Below are 21,602 nucleotides of genomic sequence, written 5' to 3' on the forward strand. Positions count from 1 at the left end.
AGAGATAAGTGTACGCCTGTATCTACCAGGTTCGCAGTTGCAATTATTTTATTTCGCTTTAATACATTCGTAGTCTTGCGGTAGTAGCGATTACATGAGTCGTCATCTATATACACGATCCTTGTACCGTCGCACTGTACAGGGATTAATTGCGTTAATTGTTTTCACTGTCTCCTATTCAGTTCATCAAATTATCATTAATCGATGTGTCTGCGTTAAAAAACGTGGTACACCTTTTTCTGTTCCCGTCTCTTCGCTGTCTTTGTTATCGGCGCTCTCGTGATCTCCACTGAACTCTTCCTGCGGTTAATCTGTTTCAGTGATTGTTGCCCATCGGTCGTGTGGATTTAAAAATATGGAAATAAAATACTGTGACAATGTAATTAATAATAAGACATTTTGTTGCTATGAGGCGAGATAGCGCAGTGGTATAATCCGCGGCTGCAACACCAATGGGTGCGGGTTGAAGTCCAACCGAGGACGACTTCAGAATTCCTATACCCAAGTGTTGGAGGTTTATCTAGGCTCCTCCTCGCCTCCTCATCCGCGTAAGCGGTGTCTTGCAAAAAGCCTAGAAGTGGGCCGTACCATAAGTCGGCAGTTACGGAAACAAATGAAGAATATCGACCTGGTGTAAATTACCAATTGACCATAGTAGTCGACAAACACCATGAGTACCACAAAACAAACAAACAAGACATTTTTCAGTTGTCGAATCTGGAAATGTTTCATATAATCAAGTGATGTTAACTGCATATTTCGTTCATGTTATGTACCCTGTCGGTGACCCACTCACAATTGGCTGGGCGATAATAGTGTATCGACGACGATATTGAGTTTTTGATAAATAGAACATTGAGAACTTCAATTTATTGAGAATTTCGCAGATGCCTTTTTGGTGTGATACGTGCATGGCTCTATTGAAATTTCGGCAAGGCGAAGTCGTTTTAAAAACCACTAACCTGATTTTGATTGTTCGGTCTCTTTTGGAAGAACTGATACTTTGCTGATAGCTAGCCTCTATGACGCTGTCAAATCTCGCTGAATTGTACAGTCGAAATTTCAAGTAATTTCGTTTACAATAACTAGTCTTAAACGAGTTGTAGGCTACTTTTTAAAATACCAACAAATTACTTACATCATTGTGACGTACGCTAAGTGTAAACTACACCATGAACTCTATTATACCACATAATGCAGAAAAATACGCTCCTTCTTTCTGAATCAAATCCGATTCAAATCCGACACCATTTCTCCGTACAGCTCTTCGACCGAACTCCGGGCCTTATAATATGGGGGCGGGTGCCATACCCTGAATCGGGGTGTTCGAGCAAACATAGAATTGGTATCGCATTCCCATATCAATGCTATCATATTCATCAATATGAATCAAGCTCTCCACCTTTCTCATAGCTCAATTTGCAGGACTACTTCGACTAGTAGTAGATTTTTGCGTCGCTACTGCTACTTCAAGAAGTTTTAGAGTGCTTTTAAAAGGACCACTTCTACTCGTATTTGAGTATATTTTTGGGTCGCTACTTCTACTTTTACTTGAGTAGGTTTCTTGACTACTTTGACCATCTCTGTCTCTATAGCATATAATTCCAGACGTTTCATATGCACCGCAACATTATTGTTGTGTCCGGCATTTATCGACATGACGTGAAATATGTTGTCTATTCTTTTGCGTCGTGTCTTATTCTCCTGATATTCAGTAGAGGTGCTGGTTATTGAAAGCAAATCAGCGTGCCATTCGTCTTCTCTCTGACACGTTTTCATCGCATTTGGGCATATTCTCATGTGCCCAGATGAACCGTTATGCCGACATGGTTTGTTGTTGCTGATTAGTATTCATGTTGTTTCGACAGCTATGAATATTCTAACCACCTCGTCGATAATTCGCTAGTAGTAGGTTGAAGTAGGCTATATGCAAATTTGCTACGTTTCTTAATTCTAATGAGTCAAACTCATAAACAAGAAATCATTTCGCAGCACATCAACTGTGACGTGTTCATGTTTGCATTTATTATTGCTGCTCAGCGAGTCATGCCAATGCATTTTGTACGATATGTTATGTAGTATAGTATAAACTGGTTAGTCGATCGTTAGTTGATAACATTATTTTGTTTGAAAACCACGTACTTTGGTGCCGGTTGACACGAAGATCGTCATGGTACCAGCCAATACCAAAAAGTCTTGTTTTTGTTTTATTTACTGCATATTTATACCTGTTCGGCTTTTGACGTCATCGATTTTAGACGAATTTTCTCCCTCTCATTGTTTATGGTGTAACTGTAACTCTATAGGCCTACTCTATGGACTTCCGCGACGTGTATAGGCAGCTGCAATATGACTTCCTAGAATTTGCTCTAACAACTTTAGATGGGCAGTACAAAAATTGTATGAGGTTTTCTTGACGACTTCGAAATCTCTGCCATGGTCGGTAGAAAAGCAATCCAAATTAGGCTACATCACCATTTGCACTGTCATCGTTACGTAAACGAGAGTCACTGCTAGGAGTTGAAGATGAACTGCGGGTATGCTTGTAAACAATGCAATCTTGTTTCAGTCCATCAGTCGTATATGATCGACGTTCATATGCACAACACAACTATCGCATTATTGCGCGGAAATATTTTTTAATCAACTTTTCTTCTCGTGTGTGCCGCGATCGTTCAATAATTTATCTTGCAAGCTGAGAAGGTTTCGGAATTATAACACATCTTATTCGTTTGAAGGTGAATGGCGAGCGATGGTGCACATTATTCGCTGATTCGGAGGTCGCCATACTGTAGAAATCACGAGTACAGATGGAGTTTTCGAAAATATGATCCGTCGCCGTAATACATGGGCTATTTTGATCAGTTGTTATAACTATTTCGGTCGTGAAAAGATGCAAATATATACCCAAACTTCTTTCTACCTTACAAAATCAAAAGTACCACGTGAGTAAGAGATGCAAGTGTAACCTACCTCGTTACTGATCCCCTATGCGGGTATAACAATTGTACGCCTTATAAATTACGGTTACCATACGCCCTCCTTTGGGAGGATTTGTCCTTGTGACCTTTGTTTTGTCAACCAACCGATAATGTGAAGGGAAAAAACTGTATTTCGGGCGCTGGGAGAGAACGTTGACCTTTTTTTAATCAACCGTCCACGTAGTGGGGAAAATTTATCATATTTTCCAGATTTCCCTCCGGTATTGTAAGTTTCAAAATTTTGAAGAAGTGTTCTACTTTCCCGATTCCAAAATACGGCAACCCTATTATAAATAATAGGCACCTCTTGATGTATCTAAATGGCGCGTTCCCGCATGATTTGTAGCTGTATTTTTATACCGAATAGATGCACGCCGCATGAAACGTTTGATATTGGTCGTAATCAGATCTACTGCCACGTGGTTTCACGTAGCAATGACGAATCGGTGACACTAACTGTTTTTGACACGGGTGATTTTCGTGCATGCACTGCATCTCAGGAAACAGTCACAGCGAAACGTAGTTTTCAATACTATCAATACATCTATTACGGATCGTGTGAAAGTGGGGTTCACGTTCGCGTTCTGTGTGTGAACCTCAGAAATTTGGAGGTTCGCGTTCGCAAACGAACCGAAGGTTTTTCACTGTGAAAATTTTTCATTTGTTACAATTATTCATGTCATTATAAAATGTTTTGTTGAAATTGTTTCCATTTAAACTTCGGACCACTATCTGCATAGCGTTGTCAGTTGTCAGCGTGAAAAGAAATCCAGCACAAAACGAGCATGCACCTTGTCTTTCCGTTTGTAAATATTCAGTGACTCTCTGCTGTTAGCTTGGCCCGCAATAACAATTATTATATCAATGATTGACATCAACGAAATTTATATAAAGAATGCAACGTTGTCTAATGTAAGAGTCATAGCAGGCGTATACGGCATCTATCTTGAATTAATATGTTTATTGCATCGTACAAACCCAATCCGCCCGCGATTGGGGTGTTGGATACTGCACAACATAATTTTGAAGTAATATCTGTAGCAAGTAACCGGTATTTCACTCTGATCAATATCAGCGTAACAATAGTCGGACGCCTTAAAATACATTGTCTAACCTAGACCGTTAAAGCGTAAGCTTATTATATTCACTTGTAAGTCGTCGTCGAAATTGCTGGCAAAGCGACGGAAAACATGGATTTTATGGAATTAATATAGCATGTGATTGTTCCAGTTGATACGTTTCGTGCTGTTTAAAAATGTAAGATTTTACTTCGGAATTGTCGGATGATGTGGTCTGAGTCGTCGCTATAATACATTAATATATTACTCTACGGAAATGTAAACCCAGAGTTAGCAATATGACAACATAGGTTCGTGTTCACATTCGCGTTTCAAAAAGGTTCGCATTCACACAAACCACAACCTTTCAGGGGCTCGCATCATCCCAAATAGATATGTATACGAACGTTTGCTTTCAACGGTAATTTTGTCTATGAACACTGTGTTCCGAGTGAATGACTAAGCAATCCTTCCGTTGCCGGAAAATTGTAAAACTCAACAATCACAGATGTTATCAGGAAGGATAAAAGTATTTTAGCGTCTCTAATATGCTGTTATGTGTACTGCCCTGAGGCTATCCTACTGACGCCCCGTTATGAAATAGCTGCCGACGCACACAGGGATATCTAGATATACGACACGTACTCATGTTATCACGTGATTCAGTTACCAATCGGGGCGTCGGAATTAGCGGTTGAACGGTATATGATGCAAAATCAGCATGTCACATGCCACAAAACCAGAATAAATCGCATTATGCGATGTCTACTGTTTTGACGTCTTGTAACATTTTGTTCATCCGTTATTCTATATATAGTGGGGATGAGTTGAACCCCCAAAGGGTTCTGGTTTGTGTGAACGCGAAATTCTATGGAAGGTACGCACTGAACTCGAACATATCACAAGGTTAAATCAAATGTCTCACCCTCTCGTGTGGATAAAACATTACCGGAGTATCGTAGTAGTCATTAATTAGAGTGCTCATGATGTGATGTCACTCAACACCATGTAACTAGATCGAAATGTCCTATATCATGATCTTATAACAACGCGGTGCTTAAATACTAATTCTGTAGATCCGGGTTTCGTATTAAATAGGGTTACCATATTTTGGAATTCTGAAAGGAGGACCCTTTTTAAAAATCATAAAAGTTCGTTTACCGAAAATTGAAAAAGACTGATTTTCAAATATTCACTTGGAACTTGTTGTGTTGGCTAAAAACAGTCATCACTTTGACTCGACTCCCTAATGACCCCCTGGAACTTCCGCTTTACCTTTTATTTACGCCGATTTTCACTTGACTTTGTCCATTAGCCTGGCAGTAAAATCTGTAAAGTAGGACGAATTGCCAAAAAGGTGAACATTTAGGCGTCCTCGGCGGATATTTTCAAGGAGGACAAATGGTAACTTTAGTATTAAATCTAGTGTTGGACTGCTCAGAGAATCTTTCAATTTGCTTCTTTGCGGTTTGGAGAACAATATATTCTTTCTTATTCTTTACAAAGGCACAGAACCTCCATTTTTTGTGGACATACTGATCACCGTGACGAGACAATTTCTGATGGATTAGGAATTTTATGAACACAGCGTTGATTCACCTTTCTAGCAAGATTTTCAGCGCGTAAGCACTGATATGGCCTGAAATAACTGAAATAACTGCACTAATTGCTCATTATTACCATTTCATGCCACCAGATTTTAAGGTGTGCTCTGGTGAATCCACCTTTCTGTGAACAGTATATTAATGAACAATCGAAAATTATCTATTTTCTTACAAGGAACAGAGTGAAACATCGCGCGCGCAACAGTGAATGCGTCCATGAACAAACATAGGGCCCAAACATAGCGATGGTATCACGGCAGCGACAGCGCATCGTCTCGAGACGCAGTTGTAATCCGTGGCAAGTTCGAATTACACATTTCTGAGCAACGTCAACGTGGGTTTCTTTGAAATATTATTTCGCGCACTAATTGGAGTTAATGTTGTATATGTACTCTGTGGGAAGGCAAGGACATTTAGATGTTCAAACAGGTAGAAGTTGATACAATAATGCGGTGGCAACTTATCGTATTTGAATTTCTGTCTATCTATAAGATAAATTCTATATGCTTGTCATTGTGCCGTTAACTATTTATTAGAGGAACACGAAAAAATTTTCGATTTAGATAAATTGTAACTCGTAAATCAGCATATTCCTAGATTTATTAGGACACTCTCTTCATGCTCAGTGAAAAGCTCACCCTTGACTCATCCCCTCAAGTTGGATGCAGAGCAAACTAAGGCCATAAATTCTGCCATTGGCAAGTATCTGTTGGATAATCCCAATTGTGTGAAGATTATCGAGACGACAGATTTCGCGTTAGAAGGGGCTGTTTACACTTTCATTTGTGTGCCTTGAATGTTATTAAAATAGATCAGCCAAGGCTGTTTCAACAAAAGGAGTTCGTGTACCATCCAAAAATACTACATTGAACGCTCTCTTATTCGAAATTTCATGCTGGTAACGTCATATTTTGTGCTGCGATTGTTGATACGCAATGTTCTTTCCAATTGTCCACTAGTTGCTGACGATTACCTCTGACGAGTGGCAACCGAAAATATTTGGGTTCACTTCAATATGAGTATGCTATTCAATACATTGTATACTGCAACGTATAGTGCTGGAAACAATATCCAAGTTTAATACAGCAAGTCGCCTATTCAAGTAGGCTACACTTTCAAATCAATTCCCAGTGTTGGGATGACTCGAGTCATGACTTGACTCGAGTCAGACTCGAGTCAACTTTTTCGTATGACTTGACTTGAATCGAGTCACTTTGGAAAAATGACTTGACTTGACTTGACTCGGCGCTTCAAAAATGCGGATTGACTCGTGACTCGGAGCAAAATGTATACGAGTCAATTTCAAGTCATCAAGTAAACGGTGTCTATTAAATTACTGTATTTTCTGTATGTTCGTATTGTTCGCTATACGCCTGTGTCACATTGTGAGAGTAACCACTAACCAGTCATGTACGTTTCACTAATGATCCTCCATTGCTACATCACATATACATATTGACCACAAACGGTATGATCACAGCTTACGTTGTCGTATAGTAGAAGTAGATTAATATTATTCTAATAGTAACGCATCTCTGTTTCTTAGTCGGCTCAGTGCCTACATTGCGCAGTGATCAGATTTACCAACCTTCTTGTATGATTTAAATCGAGCGAATATAGTTTATGCGTTTATATTCTCACGAATACGTAATATGGGTAGTGGATAGTACCATATCAAGTTGTTTCAACTTCTCGAGGCTAGGTATCCGATCCTCTTGACTGATAATAACAGTCTTTAGCGTGTGGCTATATACAGTTACTCACGTATTATATTTGCAGTTCTAGGTGTGCATAAGCGATACAGCGCCTTCTTGCATGCATATTCAAGTGTATTTTTGTTATTTGATTCAGGTTAAATGACCAATTGTTCTTTTTTCACACCGCTAGCAAAATGTAATGACTTTATATCGTCAGTGATACTTCGAAAATTCAATTTGACTTGAACTGTGACTTGACTCGTGACTTGACTTGACTTGACTCGAGTCACCTCCAAAAAACGAGTGACTTGACTTGACTCGAGTCACCTTCAAAAATGGATTGACTTGACTTGACTCGAGTCAAAATGTGCAATGAATCGAGATGACTCGTGACTCGAAGGTAGTGACTTGATCCCAACACTGTCAATTCCTACTCCCGCCGCTGCGCGAAAAAATTCAGACCAAAACAGATTACTGTGCAATAAAATGTTAGCCGGATAACGCACCACTTTATTGCTACCTCCAGTTTAGTGCGTCGACCAGTTAGTGATGTCACATCAATAGAGCGCTATATAGGATCCCTCCCCACCTATACGTGGGTGTATAAGCAGCTCTTGGCGAATTATACAGGAAATTACAAACATCAATAGCGCAAATCAAAACCGGCCTCCTTGAATTTCACGAATAGCCGAAATCCAGCACCAAAAGAGTCATATATGACTAATAAGTCGTATCCGTCAGGACCGAGGCGTACCCACTAGACAGGATGAAAATTTGAGGCAAATTTGGTTCGAACAATTTCGTGACATCATTGATTCACTGAGATGAGGTGAACATATGTATGACGGTTGGGGGAAGGAAACCTTTCGCCCGCAGTAACACCGGTGATCGTATCCGTATGAAATAACTTTCCTCGTCGCTTTTCCAATATTATACTATACGGTATAGGTACAGCACTTTGGCATTGTTCCGCAGATTACAGATATTAAAAGCTTCACATTATTAAATCGATAGCCCGAAAAGTATCTTGCACATTGAAAGCAGCTCAGCACCGGGATGATTATAGCAGAATACACACCACTGTAAAATAATAATATTTAATGCTTCCATAACTAACCAGTCTAAGTTATTATGAAAAGCAATTACCGAGAAATATGAGCAGATTGGGGCAAACAATTGGCAATCGGGTTGTTCTTGTACTTGCTCCAAGACTTCTAAATAAGGTTCATCCGCCCCTTCGTCCAGTATCTTCCTTAACATATCATTTGCTTGAAAGTAGTCGTGCATTGATGGTGACCATTTCACCTGAATATAATTCAGCACCGTAAAATATTTTGGTTAATTGAATGTTTATAGATCAGGGTTCCGTAAATCACCGATAAATTTTTCGCGTTTGTACGTCATCAACGCAACAATTGCTATGCGTGTATAGGTGTAATTATCAAAGTGGTTCCCAACCTTTCGAGCCAAAATTCCCCCCTTAGGAGAAATCTGCCCGATGGTTCAAAAAAGGTCAATTTTACCTTGCAAACACCTGTTGACTGAAGAATAAGAAGGGCGGTACCGAGTGTTTGTTTCTAGCAGGGCTGTAACAACACTTTGTAGACGTCCAAAAACAATGGTCTTGGTCCCGATCAAACAAATTCTGGAATGCTCGACTCAACAGACTCCCACACACGTACATTTGTGTTTTCGGCTTACCATGCAACAATCGCTAATATAACTGTTGTGAAAAATCAGTATGCATAAATTTACTGGTCTCGCGATTTTTTTCTCAAGTTTGCGTATGCATTTGGCCAATAATTTTGGCACTTTCATATATAGCAGGGTTGAACAGACTCGAGTCAGCATGTTCTGATGACTCTACTTGACTCGAGTCATTTTCTCAAAATACGGAAACGACTCGACTGGACTCGAGATAATCTGTGTATTGGCTCTACTTGGACTCGATGCATTGTGCATGACTCGAACCAAGCTTGAGATAACTTGAGACTATAAGACGGCCAAGACCGACATTTCAGTGTAATTTCGAAAAACAGTAAAGTGATCACCCTATTGGGATTTCGTCTATTTGTCCTGGTACTTGAAAATGCGACAAGAAAATGCTCAAAGTAAAAAAAATTAATATATTATAAATCCAAATCATTCGATATCACAAAACAGAGTTATAAAAAGTGGGTTTAACAAGACTTCAACTGGAAACTGTGCATAGTCAACACAATGACTTGGATTCGGACTCGAGTCATGATACCATGACTCGGACTCGACCCTCCGCTCGGTGACTTGGACTCGGACTTGACTCAATGGTGATTTGAAAATGACTCGACTTGACTCGAGTCAAAACTATGAAAGTGAGATTGAGTTGTAACTCGGAGCCTCGAGACTTGGTTACAGCCCTGATATATGACATACACGTGATCAGATTTCCTGCTGGAGCTCATTAAAGTTTAGGACACCCATTCCGTTTCGGCAACATGGCACCAAGATTAACATGTCTTTTTTCGATCGGGTAGCTGTTCACTAAAAATAAAGCCCGGCTAGCGATTTCTTTGACTCGAATCGATGAAGTTGGAATATTTCGTCACTATACGAAAATGTTGACTAGAAAATATAGGAGAGGCCTTGTTGTGATAGATTCGGCACGAAATCTGCTCGCTTAGGATATATTTGATTCAGAGGCCGTCGCGGGCCTACAAAATTGTCTTGCGAACTGCAGCACATCTGAACAAGTTTAAACAAAAAAGGGGGGAATTGATTTCACATTATGTGGAACAGAGATTTCGAATATCATTTAAACATACTTTCAACAACAAAAAACAGCCATAGGAAGCATATATTCGGATATATAACTGGTTGACTACATGACAGTTCGCACATGAACAATTTGGGAAATCCGTTACATCTCTAAGTGGAATTTCTCCCTAAAAATTGCAATTGCAAAAATTCCTCCCCGGTTGGGAACCACTGAGTTAGCAGGTTCACGTTCACGTTAGCGTTCTGTGTGTGAACCTCAGAAACTGAGAGGTTCACGTTCACAAACGAACCTTGGTAGGTTCTGCACTGTGAACCTTTTACATACATTACAATTTTCACTTCATTATAACAGCTTTGGTTGAAATTTATTGAACATAAACTGCGGGCCACTATACGCCGGCATGGCGCTTTGCAGCATAAAAACATTCAACACTATAGACGAGGATACACCTTGACAATCTCAAATATTTTACTTGCTTTGGTATAAAAGTTTGCTCGAATATTTAATGACTCTCTGCTGTGCGCTTGACCCGAAATCACACAACATCAAGAGCGAAATACACTACATGTAGGTAGTCAGCGAATTATGCTTATTCAACCAATCAATGAAATTGATATCGTTGTCTTGTGTAAAAAATCTAGCTGGCGTACTACGTCAATCTTGATTTCATATTTATCATAAAAACCAAATCCGTGCGATTGGGGTGTCGGCTACTGCTGTATAACTTTTTAATGGGGTAATATCGGTAACAAGTATAGAAACCCGTTTTACACCCTGCTCAATATCAATGTAGCAATACTCAGACGCCGAATACATTGTCCGGTCTGACCTATAGACTGTTAAGGCGTAAGCTTATATTCCTAATGCACAGTGCATACACCCAGTTGCCCACCAAGAGGCCAAATGACATTTACATTCTAAAATATGGTCTGTGACTAACATAAAACTCTAACCATAGTGCCATATATGATGTGGACACAAGCAAATCTCACGGCTCAGTGAAATTGGTCCACGTCACACGTTCCATTTGGCTGAAGACAATTTGACGGTAATTGTTGACAGGCTGGCCGAGCAGTAAATTTGATAAAACGGGTATCAATCGAAAGCTGTCGCTGTACTGATTACGAAAATATCAGTTTTGTTCCGCTCATGGCCCTGGAACCACCACAATCAGCCCCAAATTTTCCATTGTTATGGAGATTGGCATTGTGGCGCAACAATGCTGTCCGGCTAAACAAGAGCATGGCCCAGGAGCACAGGAGCGGCTGCGCGACGAGAGTGAGAGTGCTCAGCTGGCATCGCGGCAATGGGCAATAAGCTTGTGTCTCGAAGTGCAATCGCGTCACAGAGAAACGTTGCGCTGTTGATACCTTCGATAGGTGCTTCGGTAGACGCGAGCACACATTACCAGCCTCTCCTTGACTTGTAAGGGTAAAACTAGGCCAACAGAATGCACTCGGGCCCTACGAATTTTCGCGCATTCTCCTTCATCTTATAGAGATCCTTCCGTCTAGGTGGCTGTATACATTGGATATGTCAGAATATTATGATATCGATTGGCTTAGCCCGCTTGTTGTGTAGGGCTCCATCAGAGACACGTTGCGCTGTTGATGGCGGGTATCGATACTCTCTGTATAGTCGCGTTGGTTTAGAGCAGTGGTTCTTAACCTTTTTTCCTACAGCGCCCCCTTTAAAAAATTATCGTGCTCCAGCACCCCCCTCATATTGTAAGGACTGTAATAAAGACACTGGGTAAGAGGGAGAGCCGTAACAGCACTTCGACAGCCCCCCTAAGAACGATTGTTTTAGGCACCCATAGCGTGATAAACCAAACTCGTAAGGGCTTCGCCCCCAAGAACCCGGTCGCGTGATTTCGATGGTCAGCAAAGTTTATGGGACTTGGTCGCACTAGGAGCCAAAATTTCCTATAATGCATGAATGAAGTAGGCTGTAATTGCATATATATGTCACTATAAACTTTTTATCGTCTCAGCCCACGTAAACAGATTTACCAGTAGGGCAGTAGCGCTCAGTGAGCTGTTGTAATGGAAAATGAAGGCCACGTAATTTATAATTGAACATATTCGGGCGCACCCCTTGGTAGAATTGAATCGTTACATGTTATTTTGTTACCTCTTGTCTGCAATATTGTCAAAAGACATTGAAACGCATAAACGTATTAAAATAAAGTAAGCACACGATTCAAAATTGGTATTTCTTCACTGGCAAATAATTTTCTCTGGTGGATTTTATTAGTCCTGTGGGGTGCAGATTGCAATGATGCGATAATTCGGCACGAGCGATTTAAGCACGTATGGACATTTAGACTTATATACATCGAAGTTCACGTTCGACATAAGGTAGGGTTACCATATTTTGGAATCAGGAAATGGGGACACTTTTTCAAAATTTTCAAACCCAGAATCCCGGAGAAAAATCTTGAGAAAATGTAAATTTTTCTCACTTCGTGATCGGTTGACTAAAAAAAATGTCAACATTCTCGCCCAGCGCCCAAAATACAGTTTTTTCCTTCACGTTTACAGGTGTGGCCTAAAGAGAAAAAAAGGTAATTTTTTCGGCTCAGCTCCCGAAATACGCTCCGGAGCTTTGCTTCGGTGCTGATTTACGGTATATCACACCAATTTGACAGTAAATTTGACCAAAATTCTCAAAAAGAAGACAACATCTCAAAAAGGAGGATATTTGGGCGTCCTCGAAGGACATTTTCAAAAACCTGAAAAAGAAAGACAAATCCTCCTAAAGGAGGACGTGTGGTAACACTAACATAAGGGCAATCCTCTTCAGCTAAGGTTTTTTCGCTGACGATCTTGTTGACACACTTTTCGTAGTCCCATATTCACCGGAATTTCGTATGTCTTCGTGCATCGTGGCGTGGTAATAACCGACGCCAAAATGCCTATTACAATTTTCTATAATTATGCGTATTCTTCCGTGAGGGAGTCGTCAAACATGATTTTTAATTTATGTTCATTCACCGAAATAATTTAGGGCAGCCTTCGAGCCAACCTATTGGGGGTTTGGGTTGCAGCAGTTTCGGTCTTGGTGAGAGGTCAAAGTTCAGTCGGTCTTTTTGGGACTTTGGTATTGGAAATACTTCGCGCTTTAATCGCGCTCGAGGACCATTCGACTATAATATACCATATAATAATTGTGTGTGGTATATTCAGGGTCACATCAAGGTTGTTATAACAACAACCGGGTACGGTCTCATACCTGTGGTTCGAACCCTCCCGAATTCACATCGAGGATTGGCAACACGGGGAAATTAATGGTATTGGATTTTGTCTTAGTGCTTTGTGTAACTATAAGTAAGTCAACTGAGAATAGGATGCATATATCTGCTCACAATGAATTCAGTACTGTACCCAGTTATTAATTTTAACAAGAATGTATTCCAAACAAAGCAACTCTTATTATATAACGTTCATGTGAGGATGTGAACCACAACACGAGATAGCATCATCCTTTATGATACGAGGAAGAAATATTCTGGTGATTAAATTTGGCAGCTCTCAAATACAAGTATATTTAGTTAATCATTTCGTGGACAAAGCTTCAAAACTTATTTTATGTAAAAGTGGCTTTCACTCTCAATCAAAAGTGATATACAGTGCCTCCTTCTGAAGATAGCGTAATGGTGAAGAATCTGGCTTCTTGATCGGTAGGTCGTGGGCTCAATCCCCGGCCGGGTGATACCAAAGACCTGATTAGTGTCACTGGTATCCATGACTTCCCTGCTTAGCGCTCATGCATAACTGAGATAGCATGGAGGGGTGGTGCAAGACTTAGAAAGTCGTAAATGGCTATATCTGCCCCTGCCTTGTTCTGCGGCGTATGCACATCATGCACTCATGGTATGCATATGCGCAGATCGTGTGTATGTGTATCATGAGTCTGTGTATATGCCGCAAAATCATTAAGGACAAAAATAGACTACGTCCTTTCCTTCCTTTGTGCGCTGCGGGATATAATACCTAATTCGAAACATTTTGTTGAAAATAACCCTATCAAGCGTGACGGCAGTGATTTAAATAACGGGAAATTGGTGATCTAAAACTACGCGCAATTCGTTTTATATGAATCATAATACCCCACTGCATTTACGACAACATAGGTAGTAAACATCATCACGTAGCGAGACCAAAAATTTCGGAATTTGATGTGTTTGATGTGTTTGATGTGATGTGTTTTGTGGAATGATAATTTGTTCTGAATACTCATTAAGGATATATCCTACTACCACATCACATACTGCGAAGCTATTTTTCCTAAGCGCCCCCATATCGCCCCCTGAGCCCAGCGCCCCCCATATCGCCCCTGACCGTTTCCGGGAGCAAGGTTATGAACCACTGGTTCAGAGTGAACACACATTACCAGCCTTTCCTTGACCTGTAAGGGTAGGACTTGGTCCGCGAATGCAGCAGGTAAAATGGTAATTAAAGGTGTACAGCATAGGGGTGTCGAACTAAACTGGGGTCGCGGTCCAGATTCAATCCACCATTAGAAAGCTTGCGGGCCGGACCAGTCAAATGATACCAAAATGTTACGCCAAATCCATACCTTTGTTTTTCACTGGAATGCTCTTTCACCAAGCATAGGCGAATATAGCCCTGGTCAGAAATATAGGTGATTTAAGTAAACGGTGACGTTGATTTATCATTTTTCAATCACCATTCAGATTTCTCTGAATGCCGGGGACCTTTTGCGTCAAAAGTAATACAGCAGTATCACAGATATTTGAATTATATTGATTCTGTAGCCTGTATATTATATTCTGAATGTAACTTACATAAAACGGTTTCGCATTAGTGTTTTCGTATCAGTGAATAACTAATGTTTTGTTCATTCGGCCCAACAGAGTTTGCACTTTTTCGCCTTCTCGGAATTTGGTGTCAAGGTCACCGACGTGGTGCAAATGGTGACCAGAGTAAAAAATCAACACTGTCGTTGTATTGTTATAGTATGATATATTGACATGATCTACATTTGCTGTCTGCAGTGAATAATACGTGAAAGTATTTTTCTTACTAAAAATTTCAACTTCTGTTTGAAATGTACTGGGTAATACAAACATTTTTCCATTTACTTGGAATTGCTTTGCGGGTCGGATGAAATCGTCTGGCGGGCCACATCCTGGCCGAGGGCCGTATGTTTATCATCCCTGATTTACAGTCTTGTAGCGTGAGGTATTTGGAGACTTGCAAAACCTCGCTTTACTGACTAAAATGTCCATCCCCCTCTTATGGTATTATGTTATTGGTGCCAGCTTAGCCATTAATAAATGAGATATTTGTGTTGAAGCGGTTGCAAAGTTACCAGAAATATAATAAATGGGTAATTGCTGCATCCTTGGCTGCTCATGGACGACGGTGAAGGCAAAGAACTTGAATACGGCGAGGCCATTTTTTAAAATACCACGTGAACAAAAGAAGACGTTTCCGAAAATCACAACCATTTCGGTAAGTAGCCTAGGGGAAATCCACTAGAGTTAATTACCAACCCCCTTTGAATGTGACGATCACGTTATCTAGAATTTCAATGTAACAATTATTGCTAAATATGTTTTCGCCATACATAGGCTATATTATACTACAGCTATCCAGGCCTGTTTATTTTTGGATATTGGGTTTTATTTTTGGAGATTCTCCAAAAATAAGATTTGAAAACATCCAAAAATAAGATTTTTTTGGATGATGTTTTTCAGTGAAATAAACAAGTCAGAGCGATGTAAACGACCAGAAAACTAATAAAAACACACAAAACAGCATCTATGTGAGGGAAGGGGTAACAGAAACGCTAAAACTACTTCCACTCAATCCAATTCACGTTTCTGCTGACATTGCCTGCCTGCCCGCCCCTCCGCCTTAGTACTCCTATAAGTTTCACAGTGCGACACGTAGAGAAGACAGGAATGCAGATTGAGTGAGGCAAAGGGAACGGCGAAATCATATACAGCCACCTCTGTCACAATCACTTCGTCCACACGATGACGAGACTCATCTGGTGATGCTTCAGACGGCAACACAACTTGATCCAGAGTAGATGGAAAGCGTGCGCCCCAAGTTTGTTGACGCTCGTTTATTGTCAATGAAGAGGGTGGCCTCTTGGTTGACTGGAAACCGTACCAAACTCCTTGATGTTATGGACGAAAACAGTCTGGCGTGTGCAACTTCGCTGCTGCGGTGGATCCATCTGATCGTTCTCGATCGCATGGTCACGCTCGCACATAGCTGAGCACCACCGTCACGAAGCTTCATGGTCTTGACGTTCTGATCATGGAGCAGCAGGAGCTCATGCGCCTGGTCGAACGACTATGTCCAGGTGAGGACTGGGACAAGGACCGCCACAAGGAAGGTTTTCTGGTCAGAGGGTGTTGGGCTGTCAAGTTCAATGAGGCACGCAACTTCGTGGAGGATCAGAGGTTTCAAGCGCATTACTGACGAGCGCTTTTCAGGAGCAAAGGAAGATTGGAAAGTTTGATGAGTTAGACATTCCTCCATTGTTGGTCCCCTAACCTCGATGTTTCCCACAATTGCGACGTTCGCGACCGATATCTCGAAAATCAAGGGGGGCGTCTCGCAGTGATTAATATTCTTTAGAAGGCATCCTCCAGGCCAAAGACTAAATTTGTGAAGAATGTATTGGAAAGTTAGATCAAGATCACTGATGATATCTATGTGTTGCAGGACTTGAATACATGATAATAACATACTTTTGGTGGATTTTTTCAGTAGTAATGGGGCTCAAAACACCTTCAATTCTTATTTTTGGAGATCCTCCAAAAATAAAATTTGAAAACATCCAAAAATAAGCTATTTTTGTTATTTTTGGAGAAATTCAAAAATAAACAGGCCTGGAGCGTATCTAATTTTGCAGTGAACAAATTTGTGAGATTCACTTTGATGGCGAAGACATTATTTAAAAGGTCAGTCGTAAATGCTTAAGGGCCGGTTCAATAGAAAGTATCAACAGCGCAACGTTTCTCTGCGACGCGATTGCACTTCGAAAGACAAGCTCATTGCCCGTTGCCGCGACGCCAGCTGAGCACTGTCACTCTCGCTGCGCAGCCGCTCCTTTGCTCCTGAGCTAGGCTCTCATTTAGTCAGACAGCATTGTTGCTTTAGAATGGCAATCTTCATAACGATGAAAAATTTCAGGCTGATTATGGGGGTTCCAGGGCCATGAGCGGAATAAAATTCATATTTTCGTAATCAGTACAGCTACAGCTTTCGCTTGATACCCATTTTATCAAATTTAATGCTCGGCAAGCCGGTCAAAAATTACCGTCAAATTGCCTTTGGAAAAATGAAACGTGTGACGAAGACCAATTTCAATGAGCCGTGAGATTTGCTTGTGTCCGCACTATATAGGAAACTATGCGTTAACCTTGACTGCACTTAGTCGACCATGTGCTCAGGGGATCTGCCAGCTAGCTCTAACTTCCAGATGTTCTTCTTCGGCATGCTGGTTGTTACCAGAGATGAGCATGGATTAGGATTAGGTTTTGAAAAAACAGGATTTGTGAAATTTTGTCGGATTTGGATTGGATTTGGATTAGACATTTTTTTCAGAACGGATTAGGATTTGGATTGGATTGACCTATTTTCTGGGAGATTGAAATGTCGTGTGGCGAATGGCGACAAACTTTATTCAGATCAGTTATCTTGAATCAAGTGAATCGTTGGTTGTGAAAGAAAATTTTCGAATCCCTCCATTGCATAAATTAGTATTTTTTCTGAATTTCCAGTTGGAATCGGATTAGGATTGGACATGGACTTGAATATGTAAAAGTTATGGATTAGGATTCGGATTTGGATTTGAAGGTTCGGATTTGGATTGGATTAGGACATGGAAATATCAAATCCGCTCATCTCTGGTTGTTACTGGTGTTGTTGTTGTATAGCAAGGGTCGGCAACCTACGGCCCGCGGGCCGGATCCGGCCCGCCAAGCGAAATCGTCCGGCCCGCGACATCATAATTAGTTATCATAAGAATACGGCCCGCCGTCTCATAATGAGTTTCAATCTGCAGTGCAGCACTGCTTGGAAAGAATGCGGCATTGCTACGATATAAGTAGCCTACGTGGTATTAGTCTATTGTTACGCCATAAAACGAAGGTGGTTGAAGTAGGAGATGGAGATTGTCTGTAGAGTAGACTACATCAGTAGGCTACTTATCAATCGGGTGTATCTCGCAACCGAAGGTGTACCATACTTTTTAAAGGGTTTTCCACTCTGATGGGGTGTGACAATAAAGGTGTCCTTCCTCTGCTTGCTGGAATCAATCAATCCATCAATCGTTGAGTTATATTTTTCATCTTAACAAGTCATACACAATGTGCAATGCGATAAGACACAATGCGATGTCATGAACAGATAGGAGGATGTCGAACGACACGCAGTTGCGATCCTATCATTCTAACATCCACCTCGGCCTAAGAGTGCCCGATGTCACAGTTCTTTTCGATGCTGATCTTGTTGAAGCCGCGGCCCTTTCTACTAGTTCTTTCCATATCTAGTGAGTGCTTTCTTTCTTCTCTCGGGTCTTTTACTGGGCTTTTTTTTGTCGTCGTAAGAACGACGACGGCGGGGGAAGAGGAGCCCAGATAAACCTCCGACGGGAATCGAGCCGGGCCGCCAGATTGGTAGGCGCTTATCGTCACCACTATACGCTATGCCCCACGCCAAAAACGCTTGGAACATCTCAGACGCAATGACAAAATTTCAAACTTACACTGTTTAATTATAGATAACTAGCATCCGTAGGCTAGTTATTTATAGTTAAATTCACCAGAAGGCATTATGCGCCAAGACAACAAACCTGATTAGTGTTTTGGCCACAGTGATGAAAAATGTTTATATGATTTGGTCTCACAAACTGAATCACCAACATTTACGTCAGATAATATTAGAAGCAGAGAATTAATATGGCGATGTCCTGTATATCTGCTATGTTGGCGCATTAAGTCGAGCAGCTATGCTTGCACGAGTGTACGAACTGAGAAATGAAAATGCAACTCTCCTCGAAAATATAAATATCGCCGACTCATAATCTTGTAATCGAAAATGGTTATCTAATCTTGCTTTCTTTGTACATTTAACGTCACATCTGAACAAATTGAATTTGCAACTTCGGGGGAAAACAGCTGAATACATGAGATGTTGAGGCGCATTCGAAACAAATCTGCGACCCTGGGAATGTCAACAATACAAAGAAATTATGCTCACGTTCCTATACTGGAGGAGAGAAAACCTAGTACCAGCACTACATTTGTAACTGTGATGCGAAATCTAATTACTGAATATTCACCCGCTTTTCCTAAATTCCTTTTCTACAAAATAAATTCCGACTATTCAGTACTCCGTTTAATGTGGACGCCAATAACATTGCCTGAAAATTTCAAATGGGCCGTTTTGAAATGCGATCCAGTTGAATTGAATGACAAATTTCATACAAAGAGCATATCGCAGCCTGACTTTACAAAGAGTACGTTTTTGAAATTGGTCTTTATCCCAGCTTGACCAACAATGCAAAAGAAATTGCATCGATTTTTGGTAGCACGTACGCATGCAAACAATAGTTTTCAACAATGAAATTTACGAAGAGCAAGCTAAGATCACTATTTCGGACGTCCATTTAAAATATGGTCAGATTCTTGCTTCATCTGACTTGTTACCAGAAGTTGAAAACCTTTCACAAAGCAAGCTGCGTCAATTGTCACATTTATTCTGCGTTGTTGAAGTGTAAATAGATGTGTTTTGTTATTGGTATGATCGAGATTGCAGCAATGTAGGATAATATACCGAAGTGAGCATAAAATATAGTATTATGAAAAGTTCCGGCCCGCGAAAAAGTTGTACACTCGAAATTTGGCCCGTGACTACCAAAAGGTTGCCGACCCCTGTTGTATAGTATCCACGGTGTATCGGGATCTGTGGTCATTATACACCAGATTGATGTTCTTATTTTATGACTTCTGATCTGCCGATTTATAGCACGGCCCACTTTCTTTCTCTGCTTTTATAAGACACCGCTTATACGTGAATCAAATGACGAAAATGAGCCAGCTTTGATCTCTCTGGCAGACATTAAATATATATTACCCCAACATGACGACATGGACATTGCCAGCCAAGATTTTAATCGATATCGTCTGTCCATTGAAGAACGCAGTTGTCTGGTCTAATATTCCTAGCGGGAATGTCTATATATGGGAAGAGCTGACGAACAATTTAATTGAAAATTGTCGTCAAGCTTACTCACCGGTTCATGTGCGCAGTAGTCTAATTTCTTTGTTAACTTATCGTCGTCATCATCTTCATATTCGTCAAAATTAATATCGATAAATTTCAACGCCCGAGTTAGTTGATGAGGTGTCTTTTTTTTGCTGTGACATTCTGTTAAAAAGAGCTGTAATACATCAACCCAACTGCCGAACTGCCGCAACGCATTTTTCTAACTTACCTTGACTAGGTTTGGGAAATATTGCCAATAATATAGTGAGTGTCAAAAACACTCTGAGAAAAAGACTCGCATACGACATAGCTCAAATAACCAGCACTGATCCTCGAATCATATTTGTAATGTTTCCATGTCAAGATTTCAGAGCAATTACGGAGCTAAATTTCGTTATAAATTGCCGGTGATTTCCTATTCGATGTAACTAATTTGTTAGTGATGGCCTTTTGACTGAAAAGCTGTACGGTGAAAGCACATTGCTATGACGATAGTATTCGACCTAATAAATTAAGTGAATTGACATTAGCTATCCACTTATCCCAACAATCTTCCATGTTAGATAGTTCTAGCGTCATCGTATCTCAATATATTAGGTAATGTGTAGTTGTGATTGATTCAATCAATCAACGTATACAACACCGACACACTTCTTTTATACTAGTTAGTGGGGCTGGGATCAGCGATTTGGCGGGAATTATCGTTTTGGATAATCGTCGCATTTTCCCACCATTGGAAACTTCGATTTGCTTTATCATAGCATCCGCAACATTTAGCAGGAGGCTACGCATGTTCCCGAAGACACGACATTGTAGGTATAGGCCTACTGAGTGGGCAATTTGAGTAGGTCAACATTATCATATGGTATATGGCAGGGAACATACGGCCCGCTTCACGATTTCATCAAGCCCGCGAAGCAATTGCCTAACAAAAATTATTGAGAAACATCCACGTTAACAATCTCTCAAGACTGCAAATATCGAGCATGTTCAAAAGCAACATTGTGACGATTCGACTGCAGAGTTGATTTTCCAATAGTCACCATTGCGAACAAGTTGGCGACACAGAAACCAAATTCTGAAAAGCCAATAAAGTTTACAGTCATCTGAAAAAATAGTTATTCCGAAAGACGAAAACGCGAACGCGGTACCATTGTATGTGAGCTTCATGGATAATATAATAGTTACATAAATAATATAATTCGAAATTTGTGGTGGCACCGCTGTATAACTTCTGACTCAGAAGGTTTA

The 21,602-nt window shown here is 40.6% G+C and overlaps 2 protein-coding genes across 2 annotated transcripts in view; both read right to left on the minus strand.

Annotated features, from left to right (window-relative positions):
• Positions 1-21,602, minus strand: part of LOC145450926 (thrombospondin-1-like) — an 81,734-nt gene that overhangs the window by 48,997 nt on the left and 11,135 nt on the right. The gene's annotated exons all lie outside the window — the stretch shown is intronic.
• LOC145450920 (uncharacterized) lies at positions 7,808-21,268 on the minus strand. Its single transcript, XM_080329412.1, has 4 exons — positions 20,581-21,268; positions 20,380-20,513; positions 8,487-8,645; positions 7,808-8,420 (listed from the first exon to the last, which is right to left on the minus strand). The coding sequence occupies exons 1-4, from the start codon at positions 20,657-20,659 to the stop codon at positions 8,343-8,345; spliced, it is 450 nt and encodes a 149-aa protein (XP_080185538.1). The 5' UTR covers positions 20,660-21,268; the 3' UTR covers positions 7,808-8,342.

The sequence above is a fragment of the Botryllus schlosseri genome, chromosome 11 (assembly GCF_051294905.1).
Source record: "Botryllus schlosseri isolate E-star chromosome 11, Bs_hap1, whole genome shotgun sequence".
NCBI classification, from domain to species: domain Eukaryota; kingdom Metazoa; phylum Chordata; class Ascidiacea; order Stolidobranchia; family Styelidae; genus Botryllus; species Botryllus schlosseri.